The sequence below is a fragment of the Aulostomus chinensis genome, chromosome 22, assembly GCF_037954235.1.
Source record: "Aulostomus chinensis isolate RoL2024-O1b breed Wild chromosome 22, RoL_Achi_v1.0, whole genome shotgun sequence".
In the NCBI taxonomy this organism is placed as follows: Eukaryota; Metazoa; Chordata; class Actinopteri; order Syngnathiformes; family Aulostomidae; genus Aulostomus; species Aulostomus chinensis.
Genome location: NC_141341.1, coordinates 14,793,222 through 14,814,506, shown reverse-complemented (window position 1 = coordinate 14,814,506; position 21,285 = coordinate 14,793,222). Strand labels below are relative to the sequence as shown.

The 21,285-nt window shown below is 42.2% G+C and overlaps 1 protein-coding gene across 2 annotated transcripts in view; it reads right to left on the bottom strand.

Moving 5' to 3' along the window:
• The window catches only part of rims3 (regulating synaptic membrane exocytosis 3), a 36,587-nt gene that overhangs the window by 11,351 nt on the left and 3,951 nt on the right, over window positions 1-21,285 (bottom strand). For both annotated transcript variants that reach the window (XM_086193772.1, XM_086193773.1), the window contains exon 2: window positions 13,255-13,574. In XM_086193772.1, coding sequence (XP_086049898.1) covers window positions 13,255-13,519 — 265 coding nt within the window. In that variant the 5' untranslated portion in view covers window positions 13,520-13,574. The remainder of the gene's footprint in view (window positions 1-13,254; window positions 13,575-21,285) is intronic.

Sequence of the window (21,285 nt, the reverse complement as noted above, 5' to 3'; positions counted from 1 at the left end):
TTTACCTGCAGCTATAATTTTTCTTCTCCTTGCTCCCTTCTTCTCACTGGCGTGCTGAGGCCTCATGTCTTCTCCGGCTCCATCCGATTCTGAATAAATTAGCATGTTTTCTTTCTCCCTCTAGTGAACTAACTTTGTTACTGTGAGTCGATATCAAACACACATCCTGGAGGAAGTCATAACAGGTAGTCTGACATACATCTGAATGGTGCTCAGCAGTTACAATAACAACATTACATAAGAGGAGGAGCTTTTTTGTGCAAGGGTAGATGCTTTGTTGGGCTTTGTGTGTTACAGGGCTGTTAAAGTGTCTCCTGCTGGCATCACTATGATGAGTAATACCTCATCCATGGGGACACAGCAGTGAATCCCGGGAATGTGCAGCATGAGCGGCAAAACTTTTATTTATGCGAGTAAAGACCATGATGCCACCTGCGCAATAATGATAATAAAGAAGCAGATGAAGGCGGGAGGATATCAGTGATTCAATGGAGAGAATTAGTGGCAGGAAGGCCAATAAAGAAAGGTGGGATTACTAAAAACGCCAACAATGCAGAAAGGAGCCACACACTCCATGCACATGTGATGTATAGCCTGTGAGTGTGAGCTGCGCGCTCATCGGCTCATTAAAGCCGTTCTGACATTTGGAGAGGACACTGATGAAGCCTTTCTCATTACATGCTGTTATATAGAATGCTGTTTTTAGACTCCCTGGCTGCACCGACATGCCTATTGGATGCACCGGTGACGGCAAACGATCCACCATGCATAGCAACAGTAACCAAGCATGGGTGTTGGAGATGAAAGATCTGTTGTGGTATCTTCACTGCAGGACCCCTGCTAAATTTGGATTTTTGTTAAAAAAAGAGAAGATTCAAGGTTGAGTAAAAGAGGAGATTATATATAAACTAAACTGTGATTCAGATTTCTTTTTTTCATGTGTCATACAGTTACATAAGAAATGAAAGCGTGCAACTCTAGACAGGATGTCAAGATATTAGAAACGACTGCTCGGCATGTCCAACATGTTTTATCCTCCAAAACATCATAAAGACAGATGGAAATATGTCATATTTTTATTGATAAGGATAGTTTCACTCACAGAGAGACACTTGAACACTCTGATAACACAAAAATACCAAAAATGACCACCAACCTCTTAACACTGCCTTATGATGCAGTGGTGACAAAAGTTCACCAGCCTGACGCTCTGGGTGGAGGTTAAGGTTGCTTTATAGTTAATTTATTCATTTTTGTTACTTTATTTACTTTCTTTTCTTTCTCTCTTACAAATGTTACAGAATTCATCAAAAATACTTGATCACAGCTGCAGAAACATCAGTGGTTTGATTCATGTAACGTTTATTGCACCTACAACCGCAATCTCAATTACACTTTCTCAGTTTTGCCGTTTCCATCAACTTGATCTCATTTGATAGTTCGCAATGTAGTTAACAAATCATTATGAAACATCTTTCCGGAACAAACACCTTGTTAGCTTGGCTTAGCATAAAGTGTGGACACAGCTAGCCTAGCTCCGTCGCTCTCTTAAACAAAATCTTTACACCAACACAGAAGGCTCACTACTTAGGTTATAATTTGCTCGCTGAATTCACCCTTCACCGAAAAAGTGTATTTTGCCACCAAGTTGCAGTAAGAGCCAGTCATGTACAGTTAGCTTGACGCTAATGGTGACCAATGGCCACCAACAACAAACTACCGAAAAACTCTCAAAAACATCCCTTAAAAAACACTCAAGCGCATCATCCGGTATCATCCACATCTTTTTTTAATCCACTTAATCCACCTGTATGCTCAATAATCCCCTCGCACTTTGATTGGAGCTAAAAAAAAAAAAAAAAGGACTTCAATCCTATACGTGACTGGTTCTTTCTGCGTTCTCACAATGAAGTGACACAGCGATGGAAAAACATTTTGTGAGCCCGAGACGCCTATTTGTAACCACTTGAAAGACATGATAAATTTTGATGTATCGCTTTAAATGGATTATGAATGCACTACTTTTCTTCACCTGTAGACTCCAATGGCTGCCTGTACAATAATCACGCTGGAAGAGTTAAAACAAACCTCCTGTGTTGTCTTTGTGTGTACAGTCAACGTGAGCATGAATCACATTAACGGCTCAGGAAGGGGCAAGAAGGAGTGGTCAATAAGAAGCAATTAGGCACCATGCTGCATCGGAAATGATTTCTTGAAATCTAAAACCTTCACGTATGGCAGGATGTCTGTCAGTGAGTTAATATGCCACACGGGCTCCTGTCTAATGCCAATTCATTACAATGAGGAAAAAAGTAATCTAATTCATATCTAATTTCCTCTTGAATGCTCAACTCTGCTGCTGATGAGCAAACAGTGCTGATGGGCAAACGGTGCAAGATGGTCAAGTGATTTAGGAGCAGGAGGGAAGAGCAGATGAGATCAGACTGCTGGGAAAATACTTTGCTTAACGGCTTTGTCGCGGTAAAATTAAAAATCTGGGATCGGATTGATTGAAATGCTTCATCGGGTGTATTCAGTTTCATATTTAACAAGGAAAATAGTGCATTAATAGAATATCAAAGAAACCAGAGAGTAAATGATTATCACATCTGTAGAAATCAGCCTGCATGTACGGTGGCTGAGACGCGACTGCATGTGTGTGTTTGTCCTTCATCCATGGCAGCGGCAGCTTCCTTGTGTGTGTTTACAGCACTCTGAGAGAAGAGAGGTAATGATATCCTGATTATAGGTCTTGTACAAACAGGCATGTACATACACGTACACACACACACATACAGTGACTCCCCTCAAACACTTTGTAGATCGGTGATAAACATCACAACTTTGTGGACGTTAGAGCCTTGATGGGGTGCGATTAAGTGCTCCTGCGTCGCTAAATCTGAGAGGTCTGTCACTGCTAGATCAACTAAAAGCACCCGACCCCTCCCTCTTGGAGGCAGGAGCAGAAATCAAGCCTGGAGGCAGCACGATCGTCACCAGCTTGTTTCTTCAGTGCAACAATCAAAGACTAAAAATAAAATCCTGTACTGTTGCATGGCCCGAGTGCAGGACTTTATTATGGAGAGAAAATTAAAAGTGGCACAGAAATCTGAAAATCATTACCGTTATCAATATCTGCCACCTGAGGAACACCGCTCTTTCCATTAGAAACCAGAAGACTGTTGCGGTTCTTGAGGCGGTTTTCCACAGCAGGAACTGCCCCTGTAGGACCACTTTTTAGGGCCATTATTAGGGGATATTACCTTTTACGGGGTAAGCACTTGAGTGAATACTTCATCCTGACCATGATGTAATAATTCTCCCACCAATTCAACCACAACATAAATTCACAGTGAAACGAAGCTTGAATCAGAACTATCCAAATTATTAATTGTGGGTCCAGACCATGATAGGATCTATGTTCAATAGAGTGGTGCAGGAACGAGCCCTAATGCTAGGTAATTAGCATAGTTTGCATTGTTGATTGCCTGGTTCTCTCAACTGAAGTCCACCCGCCTATTTTTGAATGTGTTTCCTTTCTGTGGTTAAACAGTAGTTTGAGGTATTTAAACTCTTTCCTCTATTGCAGATTATAGATCAGTACACTACAGAGGTTCTCACAGAAATAAAACGTGTGGTAGCTGTGGTGTCACTGGTGTCATGCATCCTCTCTGTAGTTTGTTCATGGCGTAATGTTTGTTTTGTACTTCCGTTGTCAGCATTTTTGCTTCCAAAATGATAAAAGCGATGTTCATTTATGAAGATTATCGCAGTGAACAAAGCATCTAAGTCTCAAAAACTTTTGTTCACCACAGGCTTACTAACTTTTCTTCAGGAAAAATTCAAAATCCAGTGTATAAATCCTATTGGCGAGTGAATGCATGGAGTCGCTAATAATAAAAACATATCACCCCTGCAACACTTTATGGGGATGAAGGGAAAAAGAGACTTAAAAAAGTAAAGGTTGCAATTTGCAAAGTTAAAAATAAGCAAAAGTGGTGCTCGCAATACTGCTGCTAATTTTGCTGAGACAACAGCGCAGTTTTTATATGTTTGTCAGAATACATGATCCATCTCTCCCTCTGCACCCTGTCCCCTCCACCCTCGCATGAATGCACACGGAAGAAAAGTGCAGTTTCCCCTCTCTCTCTGTTCCTGCAGCAGGCAGAATGCATTTTTTTCACATATGGTTTGTTTTGTACAAATAAATGCTTGTAGGTACACGCCGCAATGTAATTGTACCTTTAAAAAGATCTGCCCCTTAGCGCCTAACACACAAGCTTTGTTAACGTACCACACAAACACTCGGAGCTGGAAGTGCAGGAAAAGACAGATCCATTGATAAATGGTTCACTGATCTATCCGGACATAAAAATGGAGCGCAGGGACACGAGCGAGCGAGATTGAGGAAACATGATCGCAGTGAAAATGAGAACAAAAGAGATGCAGATGAAGGGAGACGAGATAAAGGAGGGAAAATTAAGATTTCAGTGAGCCGCAGGAAGAGAGAGATGAAATGAGAAACGTGATGGCTGGTCAGTTTAGATGGTGTTTCGTCACCTCTAAAAGCGCCGGAGGGGAGCCGAAAGCTTTCAGAGAAAGGTTTCAGTTTGCAGTTGTCAAGGGAGCTGGTGACTCTATAGTCTTCAAAAAAGAAATAAGGTGGTGCAGGTTAAGATGTGAGTGAGTAAAGACGCAACAGAGCAGCGAGCTGACCTGAAACAGCAGCGCATGAGGAGGACTTTAAAAACAACAACAACCAAAAAAAGCTTTCACCTCATTGTGGGACAAAGATGCAGAAGTTAACTTGTACTTAAAGCATTTTTTGTGGTTGTTTTTTTTTCAGTGGTGCTCAGTTCATTCGCAAGCCGAACTGAACACGTGGAATATTCTTTTTGAGGGGGCAAATTTTCCCTCGAAGGATCTGATCACATATGAGCTTTCCAAAATGTTGCTGCCAAAATTCTTTAAGGTTGTTTCCTATCTGACTCAGAAACAGAGCTAGAAGTAGGGCATGAGTGAGTCACTCTGAAAACACCCAGAGTACTGTAATACCAGGTCCTCCCTAGCTAGCAGATATCCAGAGGCTCCGCTGGGTTTACAGTACAGTCGGACCCTCTGTCCTGTTATTGTTGGATTTATCTTCTTTTTTCAGCAAACTCCTATTTTTGCTGTCTTCCTTCGCGCATCACGTCACAACTACTTCTTTTACGCTCACCACCGTTCAGGCAAATAAAAGCTGAGCGTTCAATCGCAGCGACTACGCAGTTGTAACAGGGCAATGTTTTTGTGGTACAATTGATTTTTTTCTCGGAAATAAAACCATCGACTACTCTTAAAGTGATTTTTTTTTAAGTTTTGGAATATTTTACTGTTAGAATTTCAAAATAAAAGTTTGTCCAACATGTATGAATAAGAGTAAAGGTGGATATCAGACATGCATGTGTGGGTGGGATTCTCCGTCCCGTTGCAATAGAATTGAGTCTCTATTGATCTGAGAGACATGGTGTATCGACTCATGCAGAAATGTCAGGAAGAAGAGAATCCACGTGTCCAGTTTCTGGATCACCGGGAGGTTTTAGATGGTGCGCGATGAGGAGACATTTTCAGCCACTTTGAAGACGACGTGTTGCTGCCTGAGACCAGATGACTGGGGGCCAAAGTTAGCTGGGCTCCGCACCGCACATGTGGGACGGGTGCAGCACAGGCAAAAGAAGGTGCCACCTGGTGGCAACAGGAAATGATGTACACTTTGATGTACTTCTCCTAGCGGGTCAACCAGATTCATTTCATAATGGGTCAGAAACACCTTAAGGACCCAGTGATGGGTCGCTGTGAAGAGTTTGTGTTACACAGCGTTGCCATGGTGAGGTGTCCAATTTTGATATTTTGCCATAGAACAGGAACGTGATCTTTTTCATACTTCATGTTTGATAAGAGTTCTGACCTGAAGAAATCTACAAGTTGAATTTAAGGCGCCTGGTGGTTACAGGAAGTAATAAACATCATTTGACTGACGACAAAATTTCACTGTGATTCACATGATGTGCAGAAGCAACAAGTGTGTGTTCTGTAGAGCAACCTAGCTGACACAGGAAGTGATATTTCTCCCCAGAGCACATTAGTCTGCTCCGTCATGCAAAATCCAAATATTATCAGGTTTCACCTCCCTCTTATTCGCTGGAACAACCAAGCACAGCCAACAGAGCTTGTCTGACAGTTGCACACCCTGGTCTCATACCCGAGTTGGCATCAGTTTAATAAGCAAACCAACAAGTATTCTCCTTATTCATATTCTGTGTGTGTGTGTGTGTGTGTGTGTGTGTGTGTGTGTGTGTGTCTGTTTCTTCTCTGTCTCTGGTGTACTTCCAGCATTATCTATCTACGGCTCCTTAGAAATAAACAATCCAAAGGAAGACAGAGAGAGAAAGAAAAAGAAAGAGCATTTAAAGGAATTCAAAAGGGAGGTTTGGAGAAGAGGAGGATGGGTGCTGAGTGGGTTGAAAGAGCTAAATGGAGCAGAAAAGAATTGATTGAGTGTGAATTTACACCACATAAACACGACACATATATAAAAGAAGATAGTTGGGTTGATGCCTTTCACTGGGACGCTCACCAAAAATACACACACACACACACACACACACACACACACGCATCCATGCCTGGTTTCCTTTAATCTAACTCTTCTGGTGCACTGAATCTCATCAGCAGTGCTTGTTTCCCCTGCGAGTCGCGTCCCTGCGAGCAGACTTGACAGCATCCTGGGAGCCGCTCTGCTGGCTCTGTTTTCACATTCATGGATAAACCTGCTCAGGAGATAAGACTGTGCTCAGCGGAGGAGTGACTCACCCATGAAACCTATAGAAAGGCTTTGTGTGCGTGCGTGCGTGCATGCGTGCGTGCGTGTGTGTGTGTGTGTGCTTGTGCGTATTCTCCTCACCGTTTCTAATAATAGCAGGTAATAAATAGAACACAGACAGAACCAAAATGCCATCCCCAACACTCGCCAGTTACAAAACCAAGAATAATGAGGCTTCAGATGGAAAAACATGAGGAAAACTGAGATGTATTGTGAAATATTAACATAACTTGTGCCGACCTAAAATTACAAAAACAACAACAACAAAACAACTAGGTATTAACACCCCTTTTGTCTTTCCATGGATTTACTCTCAGTAATCTTTGCCGGCTCGATATTTATTGATCTTATCAGCTCTCCTGCCTTTGTCAAAAGATCTCAGCTGCTGCCGGGAAACAATGTCACGTTAACAGCTGTTTCAAAAAAAATGACCTTGACCTACTTTGAAAACGTAAAATGACTCCGAGTGATCATGTTTTCTTTACAGATGTGTGGAGACTCACATTCAGACGCTCATTCGGCTCATCAGGAGCACAAAAATCCAACGGCGCTCCAAAGCACAATTTCTTAAGTTCATTTTCTAGGGATCGGCTCTTTACACAACTTTTCATCCCAGAAATCTGTACCTTCAACTCCTCGCATGTTAAACGCTGACCTTAATTTTGACGCATGACAAACAAAAACAACGTATGAGACTTAATAAGAGAAACAGATGAAAGTTTTTGTAAGGTGGCAGATAAAGTGCTAGTAAAAGCTGGTAGCCACACAAAATGTGTAACAGAAGAAGAAGACTTCTGCCAGACACTGAGAAAACTTGACGCTTACAAGAAAAAGACTCAATTTCTACTTCTGAGCACATCTAAGAGCCCTCTTTTCTCTTAAGGGAGTAAATAGGTTGAATCACTACTTCTTTTTTCTCTTTACGATATGTACTTCTACTGGAAATGTGAGTCCTCTTGCCTCCTCTGCTAAAATCTAAACCCAGTGTTGTTTACCACTGCAGTTGCCAAAATTTTAAGCTCTCAAATAAGCTTTCCTGAGACCCATTCAGGAAAAAAACAAGCCTAAAAAGCCTATACTGTACGGAAATGCTGTTCTTTTTTTTTTTTTAAAAAGAGCACGCGATACATTCCTGCCTCCTCGCGCGCCGAGGAGCTCGCCCAGACAGATTGGGCTGATAGCTGTACACTGACTGGACGTGATTCACAAAACGCAGCATGGCAAGAACATAGCCTGCAGAAATGCAGTAACCACACCGTAACTACATCAGCTCCTAATAGCGCTTTAATGGTCAGACGTTAACGTATCGCCTGAACGTTTTTGCTCACTTTGTCTTGACATCTGTGTTCAGTCACTTTCTCCATTCCCCTCCTCCCCTATAAATCTTATTTAAGAGGTTCAGCTATTAAATAGAGGGCTGATTACTATCTGATCATAAAACACAAGGGTGCATAAATTTACAGTAATGATCGAGGAAGCTTTCAGTTTCTTTTCCCTCTTAATCTCAACTTAGCAACCACCACAACATACAACAACAAGTAATTCAGTTATCATCGATCAGCAGGTGCAAGACAAAGATCGCTTTGTTTTGCAGAATTCACACAGTTCCTTTTTCCCATTTCTGAGTCCAAATTCACAGTTTACTCCCCCTCGCTGGGCCCAGGGGACCAATCCCAGCATGTGCAGTATGAGCTGGCCAACCGTGTGGAGCGAGGGGCCAACACAGGGGCCGACCTGTCCCATCAGCCAATCAATGCATGTGTCACTGGGAACACCACGCGCAGACACCAGAGCAGATTGGGCTGCTAATGACCACCAGTAAAGAACCCCATTGAAAATTGGCCAAGCAGGGAAGGATGTTGTTCATCTGTCACTTTGTCTGTCTGTGAGGGTCCCTGTCTCATTACATCCACCCCCTTTATGGCTTCTAGCTGGTGTGAATTTGGGGGAAAAGGGAGTAAAGACCCTGGTTAAACAGCCATGAACAAAAAATGTTTCCCTGAAAACGGACAGCGCAGTGACGTCACCTGTTTGGGTGAAGGCACTTAAACAATCAAGGCAAAGCACCAAATGGAAAAAAAAACAACTTGTTTTATGATGCTCAGATGCTGTATGGAGCCTACATGTGTAGTGATGAGTAGCAATCTGTCACGTAACAGGGCGATTTGTTGTTTCAGTCATCAAATGAGAGGCTCACAGCGCGGCAGATCTGGAAGGGCGCTGGGTGGCGCTTGGTGGCGTTCATTCACAGATTTCTCTCTGAACATTGAATCAAATACTGCACTGTAGACTTTAGATCTGTTTTTTGTTGGTCAATGGCACAAATGATTTGTGCTTACCTAAAGATAAGAATGCACCAACAAGTCACCTGACCACACTCACGGGCGCACAGAGAGGCGAACGGGTACATTTACTGGTTAAACGACTCAAGTGCACGGTAGAAAATGAAAACTGCATTCGTGGGATACTGGAAACATTCTAGGCTTTGGTTGTCAAAGTAACCCTCTTGAATAACACAGTGAGGGGGAAAAAAGCAGTAGCTATGTAGTTATCCATAATATATCACTTGTGTATTCATGCAGTATGGTCTCATTTAATTTTATTTAGTGTATTTTGCCTTTCAAGTACTTACAAATAGGTGTACTGAGCACGCAAGGATGATTTTTTTCCCCCACCGCTTCCTTTCTTTATGACTCCAGAATGCAGAAAGAGCCAGCAATGTGTATTTAGCTTAAAGCTAACGGCGTCCCCACAGTCAGCAACTACAAACAACAGCAAAACTGTCCAGCAACATTTGTATACAAACTACAAAGTAACTACTACACGACCAGTTCATTCACACAGTTAGAGGTAATCATTCTGGTTCATTTTTAGCTGAGATGAATTAGGTGTCTCTGTATTACTGAGCACAGACGGATAAAGAAGATGCGCATTTATACAGCAAAATTTACTTCTTTTTTTTTTTTTAATCAAGTTTGTCAAAGGATGTTTTTAGACAGTTGTACTGGTATTTGTAGTTGGAGCCATGACGAGCTTCAAGCCAGACATACGCGGCTGTCTCTTTCTGCATTCTGAACTCATAAGTGGTGACAAAAAGCTCATTGTGAGCTGAACCGAACCATTTCTGAGTACTTGAATGAAAAAAAATACACTTTTGAGTGAAGAATCCCCTCATAGAAGCACAGACACAGTCTTTGTGGTTTTGGTTGTCATATTCACAGATTGTAACATCTCTATATTGACATGTACGTTGTCCCACTGTGCCAAGTGAAGGTAAATCATTAATCATGGATTACTTTTTAATTGGAGTTTTTATTTTTAAAGAGAAAATATAGCTAACCTGGTTAATCCAAGTAAAGGTGTTTCACATGAATGCAAACACTGATTGCTGTTGAAGCTCATTATTGTCATTGATTCTCTTGATCTCTCAGATGAAGCCACAACGCTCGGTGATGCAATATAGATGTGGGAGCCGTGTGATTTTATTCTGGGTGCGATGTGTTCCTCTGGCAGCTGAGAACATCTAAATTTAGACACACCCCTCGACTCCCCTTCTTCTACTCTAGGTTCTCTGCCCCTCCTTCTTCCTCATCCCCCATTGTGCGCTGCTCATCAACACGAACACAGAGACATGAAAGCCCCCGTGGTGAAAATATCGACAGCTCTCCCTGTGTCAGACAAGTGTCAGCTGTGTCTGAGCTCAGCTTTGTGCTCGTGTGTGTGTGTGTGCGTGTGTGTTTGTGTGTGTGTGTGTGTTTGTGCAAAGAGTAGATCATCACCCGTGTCAAATGGATGAGCACCACAGACAGGTAGTGATTGAGGGTTGAATGTGTGCGAATGATTGTGTGTGTGTGTGTGTGTGTGTGTGTGTGTGTGTGTGTGTGTGTGTGTGTGTGTGTGTGTGTGTGTGTGCTCCTGTATACACTCCCCTGTGAGCCATATGGTGACTATGTCAGAGCTGGCATGACAACATGTGAAGTATCACCTCTTTTTTTTCCTCGCATCTACATTCCTTTGCTGTCCTTTGTGATAAAAAGGGGTGGAAAGTGGTATGGATTCCCCGAAGGTTAGCGGGATCAGGACAAAGTCAGGATTGGCTTTTTTCACCCTTGAAGTCTTTTAAATAAACTATCACCCAGTAAAGAAGGAATTTTTTATCTACTTCTCTCATCTGTGCTGCATTTGGGAGCCAAGACCCAAAGAGACTGGCTGGATACTAGTTAGCTTAGCACAATGAATGTCAGCGGATGGGAACTGTTAGCATACCTCCGTTGTAAATCATCGAATATATTAGGTCTAAGATCTTGATTTTTCCAGACGTAGTCACCCTTTTCCTCCCTTACAAAGTTGCTCTTCAAGCCGTCAATAAATGTTTCCTTTTGTTGGCCAGAATTCAGTGCATATTACTGCGCCCAGTCAAGAAAGTAGTTCCGGCTTAGTATTCATTCTGAAATAACAATGTCTCCAAACTTAAAATTGCTATTTCATTGTGATTGTTGTACTCCTCCTGTTATACACAACAATGGTTGTCCAAATGCCGGCAAAGACTGTGTGTTAGAGGTGCGCAAACACTGCTCACCCAAACTCAATTATTGCGCTGAGCTAACTTGGGGTCAGCTGGTCTCTGTGGAGGATGGCAAGCGAACACATTCCCCCCAAAAAGTTGTTGTGTGTCTTTAATGCCAAATACAGCCTATTTATGGATCTTGTCCAAAAACCCCAATTTTCTGGTTGCTATAACACGTGATAAATAAACTCAAATGAAACTGTTTTTTTTGTTGTTGTTTTTTTTTTTAAATCAGGCATCGTATTCCTAATGGAACTGAAATAGAAAAATGTCCTGCACCACCTGCTGTACAAACTACAAAGCAACATCCCTGAGTTGTAGTTCTACGGTTGAACAGAATTAGACACACATACACTACAGCCACATCGCGAGCAGGCAAGCATAAAGAAACTTGCAGACTAGGACACACTGTTCCAAAAAAGGTTGCAGTTCATTGTAGTGGAAGGGGAAACAGAATGTTCAAGAGGATGTGAGGAGATGAAGAACATGTTTGTTATCAACAGACAGAAGTATTAGAAAATCATTTATCTGCTCTGCATCCCCCGTCACTCCTGCCTCTCAGCATTTACCAAGTCTCAGTGAGGGACATATTTTCCCATTTCCCACCAGGAGCGAGTGGGTTTGTGTTCGCCGCTCAGGCGCAAAGTGACAAACTCTTTTGTTGCAGCTGCACGGTATCTGTAATTATACCCCACAGGATACATATTAGAACACAGCGCCGCTATCGTTTCCATGCAGTCATATTAGCTGCTACTGCTGCAACACACGATGATGCTCACAGTAATGTTGAAGCCTTTTAAAAGGACTCATTACAATGATAATACCACAAAAGGTAAAGCCACTGAGAGCTTGTTGTGTAAGATATACTTGGTATAATAATTGAGGCAGCGCACTACTAAATACCCTTTGGAGTGGATTATGTTAATGCTATTGTGCAATTACTGAAACAATCACAGGTCTATCACTGAGTAGTCTGACCATGAGCAGCGAGAGCCTTTAAGCGAGCAGGAAACGCCATGGTTTTTGTACGCGTGAGCAGCAGCGTGGCTGCTGGTGGGGCATCTCAGGTGGTGAGAGCGTCAGAAAAAAAGGTAATGAGCACAGATGAGAAGCAATCAGAATCGAACTAATGGAGAATACATACAGCGTTCCAAACATTTGTTCCCAAGCACAGTCACTGTTTGTGTCCTCTATATAAATGATGATGTCACTTGGGAAGTATTTGCAGAGCTGTACGGCGGGCTACTTTAGTCCGCCACTTTTCATATTTTAAAGAAAATTTACAACGGTTTGCAAGACCGAACACACAAAACAAGCTTCTGGCCACCTGTTTCAGAACAGTAAGGACACCCACTTCCTGGACAGCGCCAATGGTTCAGCCGCAGGTGCTTCTAAGCTAAATGAGCATTCCCAATATCGCTTGAGCAGGATTTACTGATAATAAAAGGCGTGTGGAATACTCTGCATGTGCAGTACAGAAACTCAGTCCAGGAGAGTAAAAATGATTTCATGTCATGCCATTTAACAATTCAGTCTTCATTTGGAAATGAATATGATAAACAACTTGTAATCAGAACTGAATATGAAAAGACAATAGATATTTTTACTTTACCAGCTAATAGAAACTGAGGTGACGAGTTTAAAGCAAAGGGAAGCAAAGTGGAAAAATAAGAACGATGAAGACCGAAAGCTGCAAATAAAAAAATCAGGTCAGAAAGAAGGAGTAACCTTGACTTAGATGGTGAACAGTAAAAATGAGAAAAGTGAGGCCGTGGAAAAAAGAACCATTTACCAACACCACATTAAGATAAAAGTGTAAACTGACCATGCTGGTTGAGCTGCTGTGTGCTCTTGCTCCACTGTGACAACCCCACAATAGCCACCATTTTAGCACCCAGACTGGAACGCCGCTTCTTGTTGCCAGCCAGCGATGCAGTGTCCGGACCCCCACTGCCAGGACTCTTCTCCAAGTTGTACATGGCCCCCGAGATACTGGAGGAGCGCACAACATTCCGGGCCACCGCACTCAGCCCGCTAAGGCCGCTCAACCCGCCGGGGCTGGGCACCTCCACAGAGCTGCTGAGCATCATGGTCCTGCTGGGCTGAAGGGCCGATGGGCTGGAGGGCGGGAAAGTTGTAGTGGGGCTGAAGAAAGATGACGACAAGTGGAGGAGAAGACAGGAGACGTTAAAAGTAGAAGGGGCTGAATTGAAGTTTTTAATATGATCCCCCACTTACTGCAGAGACGACCTCCTACCGTACATACGAGAAAAGCTCTTTTTGATCTCCAGTAGTTTTGGGTAAAACAAAGAACCCAAAGGTCAGCAGGCGAGGACAGTGCAGATGGCAGCAGACTGTTCTAGTGAGTCTCCAGTAACACACACAAATGTCAGGGCCAGCCTCCTGTCCCTGTGACCCTGTCAGCTGGTATTTGTCTGTGTTTCTCTACCTTCTTATGACCTTAAACAGTGACAGATGATCAACTCCACAGCTCAAGTCATCACCGCTCAGACGACAGTGCACGCGACTGGATTCGACAAGCTTCCACATCTAAATGACGGGCACATATTTCCAGTTTTATTTTTGTCCTAAAAGTCAAACTGTTTCCCAGTATGTCACATCAGTGTGACAGAGTAGAACCCTGAAACTATACTAAAGCCACCAATTGGAATTCAAACATTCATTTTTATTGTTCCTTTCACACATCAGAATGTCCTCATCGTCACACCATAACTCCTCTCCTTTTATCCTTTCCTTGTCGCCTTTTGTTGGCTCTCTCCTAACATCAGAGTGATTATAGCAAGGCGAGAGCGACAGCCCAGGGTCACATTAAATATGCACATGCTCTGTGGACAACATCACGCCTCCACCACTCCTCTTTAATATTTCTCTTTCTCCTCTCTGCACCTGCTGTCTCGCTTCATCATCGCAAGTCCACTGTAAATTTCTTTTTGCTGCAAAAGAAGTGCAATCTTTTAATTAATTCTGTCAGAGCTTAGTTAAAACTATAGCTGCTGGCTTTAACTGTCAATAGGTGCTTCCAGCATAGCCTCTGTCGTAAACTCCTCCATTGTTATTCTTTCAGCACTTTGCCGTACGTACTAAGGCTTTCCCTCCAGTCTAAAATCTTGCTTGTGTTGAAGTCACGTTGGACATAAGCGTCTACTAAATGAAACTGTAGAATTGTAGAAATTTGTCGCTGTTAAACGATAGATAAATTGCACTGAAAGTGACACATCTGGTGCAAAAAGAACTGTGTCAAAGTTGCAGCTTAACTCATTTGGTCCAACAACATTTGAAGGTCAAGAAGAGTCGACGTTTCAATGATTCGTCCACATTCACGTTAGCAGAGAGCTAACAGGAAGTAGCTGGCTAGCATGGAGAATGTGCAGTCTCCTTCCAGCAGCAAGCCACCCAAGAGCAGCCATTCTCAAACTCTATCAACTCCTCATGCTGTGTAAGCCTTATACGACCACGGAGGGCGCTAGCCTCACTGGCAGCTAGGCTACCACTGCTAAAATTTAAAGCTAGCTCTGTAAAGCACAGTATTGTATAAATTTGAAATTTAGCTGATTCTAACTGGTGGTAACGTATTTCCAAATAAAACTAGATAGAAAATTGGGAAATAACATGCCCAAAACCATGTTACAGTTCAGTGAGAACTCTAGTAAATTCTCATTAACTTTGTCTGAGTTTTGCTCTGTGGCTGTGGTGAGAAAGTCAAGCACGCCTGTTGTCGCTCTGCTCCAGTAGCTCACAGTACCTGAACAAACAGCTCCGCAGTTTCAGCAAGTTTCCGTCAACCGTGGAGACACAGTAGGAAATGAAGTTGCAGCCAATAATTGAAACCATCTTCCATGTTCACTTTTCCCACTATATTTCTAATCTGGATAGATAGATAGATGCAAGGGATGAAAATCACCAAAAATGTGGAGTTTATTCAGTGACACTGATGCTCTTACACTCAATTTTATGTGAAATTTTTCCGAGGCATTGGGAAAAGCAGCAAATATATGATGTGATATATATTGTTGAGTGTGGAACATTGTGGCTATGAATCTGAATTAAAATGGAAAGAATTTTCTTTGGTCTCTCATGGTTCACGTACAGCAGAACATGTTTCTGCACGTCATGAAAACATTTTCACATGCACGGAATCGTGAACACATTCTATTATAGAACCTCATTCCTGCAGCTGGAAATCATAAATAATATATAAACTGGGGAGTGAATTTGCCCTTAATACGTCTTTTGAATTGAAGACTCGGATATAAATGCCGCGTGCTTCTGATGCCTCGGCAAAATCCTTGTCATTGCTCCTTATTGTCACACAACTCTAATCCTGACTGACCACCAAAGTTGGCCGCTAGGCACTTATTGAAGGGTTACATTTGGAATGACAGCAATAACCAAAGAGATTACTTCTTTTTTCTTTTTTTTTTTTTAGGGAGGACTGATGGAAGACGCAAAGGAAACATTATCGAATTTTGTGATGTAACTAATAGTAGAGGACGATTAGAGAGCGTCTGCAGCAGATATGACAAGTCAGATTAGGGTGTGCGTGATCAGCCATTCAAATTTATTGACTATTGGGTTCTTTTCAAGATAATTTAAGGATTTAAGCATTATAGTTAAGCATAAAGTTAAGTGCTATGTGTGGTTTTATGAAGCCACATGGCTGGTAGTTAGATTCAGCTACAGTTAGCCAACAGGATCAATGAATTTAGAGCAAAAGTGTGTAACAGATAAAACATTTCACATTCACATTTAAGACAATCTACTAGTAATTATAAAGCCTTATATCTTTAACATTGAATTTAAGACTTGTACTAGACTCCATGCAGATAAAGACTGGGGTATATAGGTCTTTATCTTTCACCCCCCTTTCCTCTTGCTCCTCCCTTTTTTCTATTCCAGCCCATGCGCACACACACACACATACACACACACACACACACACGCTCTCTCTCTCTTTCTCTCTCTCTCTCGGGGGGCTCTACAGTGAACACACACAGAGTAACACAAGTGAAAATGAGGATAGAAAAGGGAGATAAAGAGGATTCGTGCTCTAAGAGAAGCACGAGGACTGAGAGGAAGGAGCCTGAGAGAGAACTGTGGGAGGAGAGGATGCTTCATAATGAATAAAGAGCCAGAGGAACGCTGCTGGAAGCCAGAGCATCATCTGCGTAGAATAATAGGGTGCAAGCAAGAGAAGGAGAGGGACGGGAATATGACACTGATATATTTATGCATGCCTGTGTGCGTGTGTGTGTGTGTGTGTGTGTGTGTGTGTGTTCTTGTACTTGCTACATATTGAGGACTAGAATACGTATTTAACCAACACAGTGAGGACATTTTTGGAAAGTGAGGACATTTTAGACAGGCCTCACTTCATCAAAGGGCCGTTTGAGGGTCAAGACTTGGTTTTAGGGTCGAGGTTAGAATGAGGTTCAGGTTAGGCTTAGGGTCAAGGTTAGGGTCAAGGTTAGGGTCAGGCAGTCAGTTGAGATGGTTAGGGTTAAGGTGAGGGGCTAGGGAATGTATGATGTCAATGAAAGTCCTCACAAAGATATAAGTACAAGGATGAGTGTGTGTGTGTGTGTGTGTGTATGTGTTTGTGTTTAAGGATATGCTGCAAAGTGCAACAGGGACCCAAGTGTATTGCGTAACATCCTCTATCAGATGACACTAAATCAGCTTTCATTACAGCAGCGTGTGTTTGAGATCCATTCATCACACTCGGAAATGGGAATGACCTAAAATGAGAAGACAAATACTACACTTTTAGCTTAGCTTAGCATTTAGTAATAGCACTTAGTTTTAGCTTAGCAAAGATAGAAAACACTATGAAAAAAACTACTACAAAATCAAATATCACAACATTTTTCACTTCACCATCAATATGATGACAATGTTGCATGGATGACTAATGGTGCTTTTACAAAATATTAGTCAGTAATGAGAATGTGTGCAAAGTGGATACAGGCAAATATTAGAACAGCGATAACGATCTGTAATTTTAGGAAATGATTTTTGCTTTACTGGGAGGCCTTCCAAACCAGGAAAATCAATTCATTTATCAAGCAAATTGAATGCAGACTTTGGAAATGTTGCAAACAAAAGGAAAAAGCACATCAAGTGTGTTTCCTTCAAATGATTTGAAGGGAATAAATTTAACCCTGTTTTTATTTTCCTCTGAGGATGTCAGTAAAGGCAACATTACACATGGCTTTACCAGAGCAGAAGGAGAAGAGGTCATATCAGAAAATGGAGTCTTGAGGAATGACTTTCAGTTGGGAATGTTGGACCCGCTGGCAGTGGGAGAATTATATTTGGATAAATATAATTATTTGGATTTCCTTATCCCATTTTCATTATTTAATCTTTTTATTCCAAAAAAAAAGGTAAAAACTACAAAAACGGTGGAATTTGTTGGGATTTTTATTTTGCCAAACTGAGGCAGTTTGTTTTGAATGTTGCATATGCGCACATGCACTCGTGGATTATCTCGGCCCTTCTGAAGACACTGACCAACTCCACTCCAGGCTACCTTTGAATGTATGTCGGGGTGTAAATAAAAGCTATATTTTTATCATACAAATCTACCTGAATGCTCTTGGAGCCTTTCAATTTCCAATAAATGCAGTGTCACCGATGCCCCCATGTACCCACACCGTGTTTCACTGGACCTCAAGGTAGACCTGGAGCTCATCTATCTTCATCCCAGAGCAGACAGCTCCCCTGCCATATGTCTCTGTGCTCTCTCACATCTCATCTCAGAGCTCATTTATTTCTCCTCCCATCAGCAAACTCACTCCTCCTCCTCTTCCTCTGCCGCACCTCCACCTCTTCCTCTACCAAGCCTCCCCTTCTTCCACGATCTGACCTCTCCTTCTACAATCTGCCCTCTTCATTTGCGTTCCCGGGAGTCAGATCAAGGTTTTGGCTCCATATTATTATTCAAGAGTGTGCAAAGAAGGACACACACGTACACGCACGCACGCAGGCGCTTACACACAAATGTCCAAAGCAATTGAACTGGAACAACCTAATCAGACTATGGTTGTAGAGATTATTGTGGTAAACTGATTACAGGAACAGTGGAACAATGGAAAATATGACATGTCTTGCCGAGAGTTAGATGAGATGATAATGCTCCCATGTCTGAACGTGCAAGACACTGCAGGACAGAGGGTTGAACAGCTCGCTCACCTCTGTGCCAGGTTAAAATGCCAGCCTGGCTAGCTGGCCTAAATTATGCTAATTAGCTTCATATTTAGGTATATGGCACCAACTGATTTGCTTACAAAGAAACTTAGTTATTGAATACCCAAGAATTGAATCCCGGAAAGAAATTGACAATTTTTAATTGGAAAAATGTTAGCATGCTAACGCCAGCGACCGTAAATAAATTAAATACAAGCACATTTTATGAGACAAATGTTTATAAGCTGCGAACATCAGTAAGGACTCCTAACATCCACGTCATGTTTGAGCTTCTCCCCTGATGTACCATGATGTAAGGCCTCTTCTCCTGCAGGCTGAGGAACAATTTCCTCCCCAGAGCAATGACTGCTCTGAACCAGTCCTCCAAACCCCCCACCTCCCCCAACACCACAGCGACATGGCTGCCCCTCACCCTGGTTATAACTACATGCATTGCCTCATGATCTTTATTTCCATTCATGCACTTGATTCAAGCGTTTTGCAAGCTGCGACTTTGGCCTTGCTACTTTTGTTATGCTTGAGTTATTTTTATACCTGTTTTTATACTGACAGGAGTAAGAAATGTAATCATTATTTTGGTGAACTTGTAAGTTCTTGAATTTTCCTCCGTACCAAATCATTCAGGAACTCCCACCCATTGTGAAATTGACATTCTCTCAGAATTCTTCGCAAATTTTCATTTACGTATTAACCATGAATGAAAAATGCATGCAAGTCAGCTACAGTAATATATTCCATCTGCTTGGACTCTCTTGCATAAACAGAAACGCCGCAGTCTTGTAATTAGATATAGCTGAGCAGCCATTAATGATCTCTTTAAAGTGGCAGCAAGCAGGCCGCCCCGTCACTGCCGGACAGTTAATTAACTGATCATTTACAAACGGTAGATAGGTTAGATTTAGGTCTCAGACATGCAGACAAGATCCAGCAAAGGTAGCAACACCAGGGCTTGGGATTAAATAGGTAAAAAGGATTTTCAGGGAATTTGTTCTAGTTTTATATTTAGTTTTTATAATTGCCATTAAAAAGAGAAGGAACGGAACTCGTTTGGACCAATCTTACCGGCAGTGCACAAGGGCAAGCAGAAGCTGTAATGTATTTCCTGTACTGGGTACCATGGAAGCATCTCAGGTTACAGTAGTGTCTCCAGACCCGGTGCTGACTGTTACTGTGCTTGGCCCAGTGTTAGGAGTGTGTGTGTGTGTGTGTGTGTGTGTGTGTGTGTGTGTGTGTGTGTGTGTGTGTCTGCTGTATCTCTCTGATCATGAGGGTTCTCTTAAGGCAAGAGAACAGAAGACTGGTTTTGCAGCTACAGTATACACACATACACACACACACACACACACATGCAGGAATGCCAGGCTGTGGGAAAACTGAGAGCCAAATGGATCACACACAAATCACACACAGAGAAACCCACAGTAGTGCAAACACACACACACACACACACACACGCTGTACAGAACGAAGGTGCCAGATTGTAGCAGAAGAAAAAGACAAAATATTGAATAACACAGGGTGCCGTCAACGCCGACGTCTTGGCTGATGGACCTGAAACAACATCCAGATCCAGAGTAAAACCCTCTGCTCTGACACTCGTTTCATTTCTTCAGTAACACACTGTTAGAGTGTCACTGGGAGGAGAAAAAAACTGGCCTGATCCAGCTGCATTACGGCTGCATTAAATATTCACAAATTTCCTATTTCACACTTTGCAGAGCAATATTATGCCTATTGCTCACACACACACACACACACACACACGCCCGCGTGCGCGCACATGCACACACACACACGCCCGCGTGCACGCACAGGCACACACACGAAGCTGAATCAAATGTTAACAGCCGTGAAATGAACAGGAAAAAGGGGTTCACATGGAGCTTTGACTTTGCCTCTCCATTTTGCCCAATCAAATTTTGATCCAATCACATCTTTAATAACGTGAGACTTTGAGTCACTCCCTCTACATCACCTTTTGACAGCAGACACAAATTCGATCCGTCACACTGTGTTTCCTCTCAAATTGTCTGAATCATGTTGAATCAGGCGTGACAGAAGCACAAATGTTTACATTCTTCCATCAGAGCAACAATTAGCAGGTCAAATGACCCTGTCGGGGGCTGTTGCAAATTATTTATGGGACTGAAAATACGCATCAGGCATCTGTGACATCTGCAAATAAACTGAAGATATTGTTTTAATGCAAAAACAGACGGGAAAATATACTTTTCATAAATAAATGAGGTATTTTTTGTTTGTTTTAAGGACCATTAGAGTGAATATACTTCGTTAAAGTTGAAAAAGCTGTGTGTAAGCGTTCTGTTTTTAGGGTCCAGGAAACAGCGTGAAAACAGTGCTCATGTTTTTAGCACACTAGTTCTGTTCCTGATGCTCTTGTGTGAAGCTTTTTTTAAAAAAATGAATAAAACTGTGCCAGAATACCAACGTTAGCCAGGTATCTCGATACAATGTTCCACCATGCTAACCCCTGCCAGAGTTTTACGAAACAGAATGTGCCACACTATAAATGGGCTACTGAAAATTAGCAAGATTACTCTCAAGATTATTTCACCAGCATGCGGATATGAGACAGACGGGTCTTTAGCAAAGTCAGTAATTTCCATTT